This window comes from Otolemur garnettii, unplaced genomic scaffold (genome assembly GCF_000181295.1).
Source record: "Otolemur garnettii isolate 467f Iridium unplaced genomic scaffold, OtoGar3 scaffold00012, whole genome shotgun sequence".
Taxonomy (NCBI): Eukaryota; Metazoa; Chordata; class Mammalia; order Primates; family Galagidae; genus Otolemur; species Otolemur garnettii.
Window position 1 is genome coordinate 15193820 of NW_003852407.1, and position 4906 is coordinate 15198725.

At 42.4% G+C, this 4906-nt stretch overlaps 1 protein-coding gene across 1 annotated transcript in view; it reads right to left on the reverse strand.

The window, feature by feature from the left end:
- The window catches only part of FHOD3 (formin homology 2 domain containing 3), a 468593-nt gene that overhangs the window by 29542 nt on the left and 434145 nt on the right, over positions 1-4906 (reverse strand). The window contains exons 22-23 of the mRNA XM_012802005.1: positions 1916-2098; positions 360-479 (exon numbers count right to left, since the gene is read on the reverse strand). Coding sequence (XP_012657459.1) covers positions 360-479; positions 1916-2098 — 303 coding nt within the window. The remainder of the gene's footprint in view (positions 1-359; positions 480-1915; positions 2099-4906) is intronic.

Consider the following 4906-nt stretch of genomic DNA (forward strand, 5'->3'; position numbering starts at 1 on the left):
CACCCTCAGTATATGGAGCCAGCACCCTACCCACTGAGCCACAGGTGCTGCCCTCTGATGTCAGTTTTGAAAGTAGCCACACTTCATGAGGAACAGTGTGCTTGTTTTTCCAAGTTTTCTAATTTACAACAAGATGGAGGGTACAGATAAACAGGCTCTGATTAGTACTGATTATCCAGCTATTATAAAATAGGGTCTGATATTTTTAAGAACTAAATTCCTTCTAGATTTTCCATAAGAAAATATAAAAGTTGTTTGAACTATGTTCTGGGGAACCTGAGGTACAACCTTCATCAGGAAATGTCCTCAATAATTTCATGACAAGGAAGGCAGGGAGATGATGGAGAGGGAAGACTTACATTCGTTCCGTTTAGAAAATTCCCAATGGCTAAGAGGGTAGACAGGATAAAGCCCAAGGTTTTATTGTTCTCCAATTGGTCTATTCCTTCCTTCAGGTCCAAAAGTGGTTCTGCCACTTCCTTTCAGTTAAAAAAAAAAAAAAATAGAAGATGATAAAGAACGTACAATCTGGCTTTACTTTATTCTTTTGCTCTTTGTATAATAGGTAACAAGAGTCATCCGCCCCAGCAAGAGGTGGCTCCATGTGAGGGCCATGGGCTCCTAGGTACAGAAAAGGATGACAGGAGAGTCTCTACTCCCCAAAGCCTCCACAGTGGAGACCAACAGCAGCACTTGTGCTGAGATGACAAACACTCTGTCCTCCCCTGTTCCTGGCATCTTCCAAACCCAAGCGGAACACTCAAGGCATCCCCCCTCCATACTCCTTCATGCCCATGGCTGACATCTGGGGTGCTCCTCCTTCAGCATCTAGACCACAGTCTTCTCTTTGGCTTTTCTTCTCTCAGGCAGACGAAACTGGAAACTGTCACTTCACTGTTCCATCCCAGGCCTCCCACCTACCCACTAAGGTGCTCCATGGCTGGCTACCACTTAGCCTGGGCACTCACTAGATGGCCCCTGTCCTCAGTACTCCTGCCGCCTTTGTTACTCCACTTCCTCCAACCTCTAGCCTGCCCCACAGCCACGGCCTCCATCTCCCCTTCCCTGTCTCCCCATTCTAGAGTCCCCACTATCACGTCTTTACTGAGGCTCTCCCCTAACCAATCCCCTAAACTCACCTCCACAGTCTTGGGTATCTTCAAACCTGCTTGACTCCCTCACAAACTCACATACAGCAGTTCCCTCCTGAAGCTCCCCATAGCTCCCTGCCCAACTACCTGGCCCTCAAAGGACCTTGTTCCCTCCTTTGCCAGAAAATGGAGACCATACAGCCTGAGAACCTAAACTTCAGCCTCGGACTCCCTCCACTTAGCTCCCCTCCAGCTCACCTTCCCTTTCTCTCTTTTCCTTGCCTCTTCTCTCTGTCCAGCCTGCAAAAATACTCTCATGGCCCCTGTCCTGCATGTGTCCTTTGCTTCCTACCCAAGAGCAATCTCCCCCTGCCTTTCCTGTCAAAGTCTCTTTCCTTCTATTCTCCTCTCGACCTGCTGGAATCTGCTTCATCTTCAACTTTCTACTGAGGACTCCCCCGAAAGGGCCCCCAAAGACCGGCTAAAGTGCCATAGGCAATAGCAATTTAGGTGATTATCATCAGGTGGGAGGATTACAGGAAATTTTCTATAGAACGCTTGCCTGTATTTTCCAAATTTTCTACAATGAGCATACAGGGTTTGAAAAAGAATAATTTTGTAAAAATTCAGTCCGGTGCCCAGAGTGCAGCATGTGAGGCTGACACCCACACACGCTTTAGAATAAGCCTCCCTGGCAGGTTGCTGTTCACTTGGGGCAGACACATCCTCACAACTCACTCTCCACGTCCTGTGTCGAGAATGGCATTTCATTACCTTCTCACCCCTGGGGACACAGGATGGGCTGCCTCTCAGGGAGCGCTCACCTTCTCTGTGGTTTCGTAATCCATTTTGAATGCCCAGAGGTGGAGCCGAGCTGAGAGCTCGCTGATGGAGGAGAGCATCAGGAGGAACTGCTCTGCGCTGCCCAAGGGCACCTCGGGGTTGGCCAGCTGCGCCTCCTGGATCTTCTGCTTCTCCTCTTCCGTGGGGATCATGGTTAGAATTTTCTGGAAGATGGGATCATACAGTATATTCTGTTAGTGATGGAACCCCTCCCCCACCTCTTCAATGTTTTCACATTAATATTATAACTTTCCAGTTAGGTAGTAAAGATATTGTATTAGTGTTTTTATTATATACAGTTAGTAAATGATAAACCAAGTATACTTTAAGTAACTTGTCCAAAATTTTCTTGGTCACATGAAGGACATTCCAGGCAAGAAAGCAGGATGGAAGGTGAGAGAAAGGTGAAAGAACACCAGAGAACTCCTTGTTCCCTTGGAAACTTGTCAAGAATATATGCTTGTAGCCCTTCTCCTGGATTAGTTTAAGAGCTTACAAAAATGAATCTTTTCAAAGAACACACATTGACTTTTGTTCATACGACATAATTTTAAAAATTGCATATAACTGGTAACATTTTAAATAATATTAAACTCAAGTCTGTTTGTAGAAAAAATGATGACAGTATTTATAAAGAGCAATACCTACCTGCTAATGAAAATAGATTACCTTTCTACATGGCTGGTTGAATTTGACAAAGGTGCAAAGACAATTCAGTGGAGAAAGGATAGTATTTTCAAAAAACAGTGTCGGAACAAACGGACTCCATATGCAAAAAGGAACCTCAACTTAAACCCTACCATATACGTAAACAAACCCCAAATATATCACAGAGCTAAAACTAAAATGTCAGACTATACAACTTTTAGAAGAAACACAAGAAGAAATCTTTGTGATCCACGTTACGCAAAACATTCCTAGACATGATACCGAAAAAGAAGAGGTTGATACACTGAACTTTATCCAAATTAAACACCTTTGCCCTGTGAAACTATTAGGAGAACACAAAGGCAAACCATAGTCCCTCAAAGGATTACACACACAATTTCCCTATGACCCAGAAATTCCATCCCTAGGTATTTACTCTAGAAAAATGAAAATGTATGTTCACACAAAATCTTGTACATAAACATTTATAATAAGTTTTACTCATAACTGCCAAAAACTAGACCAAGCTAATTATTATTCAGTGGTGAAAAGATAAAATACGGAACAGCCCTACAACAGACTAATACAGGGCGATAGAAAAGAACAAACTATAGATACGTATGATGATTTGGATGAATCTCAAAGGTATCACGCTGAGTGAAAAAAGCCAGTCTCAAAGAGATTACGTGCCATCGCTGAAACATTCTCAAAAAGGCAAAACCATAGTGATGGAGATTACATCAGCGGTTGCCAGTGGGCTGAGAATGCAACTACAACAGGACATCATGAGTATTTTGGGGGCAGACGAAACTGTTTTAAATCCTGATTATAAGGGTCATTGTATGAATTTATGTATGTTTTGAAATTCATAGAACTTTATACCAAAAAAGTCAGTTGCAATCTATACTAGTTTAGCAAATAAATAATAAAGTGACAAACTGGACCCTGATGCCACAGAAAGCAAACATACAGATATTTACACAACTGCACATCAGGATGTGTCTGGGTGGGGGAAGAAGTAGTTCTGGGCTTGGTAAGGGTGTTAGTAGGCAGAGCTGTTGCCTTAGTGGCTTATCAAAAGCCAGAGATGCAAAAATACATTAAAGATGTGTCCTCTGGCTGCAACCAGAGTGAGGAGGCCGAAGGTGAGATCTGGGTGACCCTGGAACACCTCCCTTTCCAACTTTCCCCCGTGAACACCGAGGCTGTACGGGTGGAACACAAGCATCTGGGAGACACTTGGCAACCGCTCTCCTTGTATTCCTACTACCTGGCTCATGCCCTGCCTATTCACGCAGGTGGTGCTAAAAAAATAACCAAAACAATTCAAGTAGATACAGCTTCTTTAAAAACATGCATGATATGAACTCAGCTAAGTTTCCAAAAACCAAACTTCTGAGTTTTAATTTCCTTAATGCTTAAATTGCTTTAGGCATGACAAAAATTCCAAGACAAAAATCTGTCAACACTTTGTACAATCTTCAGAAGGCTTTTCTGGTGATGATTTCTGTTGCTTTTTTCTTTTGAGAAAGTAATCAGATACTCTTCATTTTGTTATTCACTTCTCTAATTTAAACCATTTGTTCACTGTTGAAGATTTATGAGGTTGTCACCTGCCAATTTATTTTTTGCACATCACTGACAATAAAAGTAGCCATAAGACAGCAGAATGGCAGGTTAAAGCCCCTCCTGTGAGTTAAAAGCCCTTGATTGAGTATGAGATGGTATCTTTTTTTTTTTTGTTTTGCAGTTTTTAGCCAGGGCCAGGTTTGAACCTGCCACCTCCAGGATACGGGGCTGGCGCCCTACTCCTTTGAGCCATAGGCACCGCCCTGAGATGGTATCTTGAATTTGCTTTTCTATTAATTTTACTGACTTACTGATGATTTTATGATCATCATTTGGTTTCACAGAAAACAAACATCGAATACCAGTATGTGATAACTTCAGTGTTTTCAGCTTTTCCCAGTGTCCCTCCACTACAGCTCTAAATATGCTTGCTTTTATATATGAAAGCTGTACATTTCTGAGAAAAATGCAGAAATATCCCCTTTTTATGGACCCAAATTCTCTTAGGGTTGGCCATTTTGTTCACCTGTAGATGAGATCATAACAAGTAATTATTTTGCTTTGTGAGTTTTGAACAGAATGGTGACTGCAACTTTAGATAAGAATGTATCACACAGATTTTAGTGATTAACAACAGATTAAGCTGGGTCCCTTAAAACCAAGACTGGTTTGTACACATCCTGCATAGTCTCATAGCAAAATGGCTTTTCGGCTTGACGCCTGTGCTCAGTGGTTAGGGCGCTGGCCACATATAC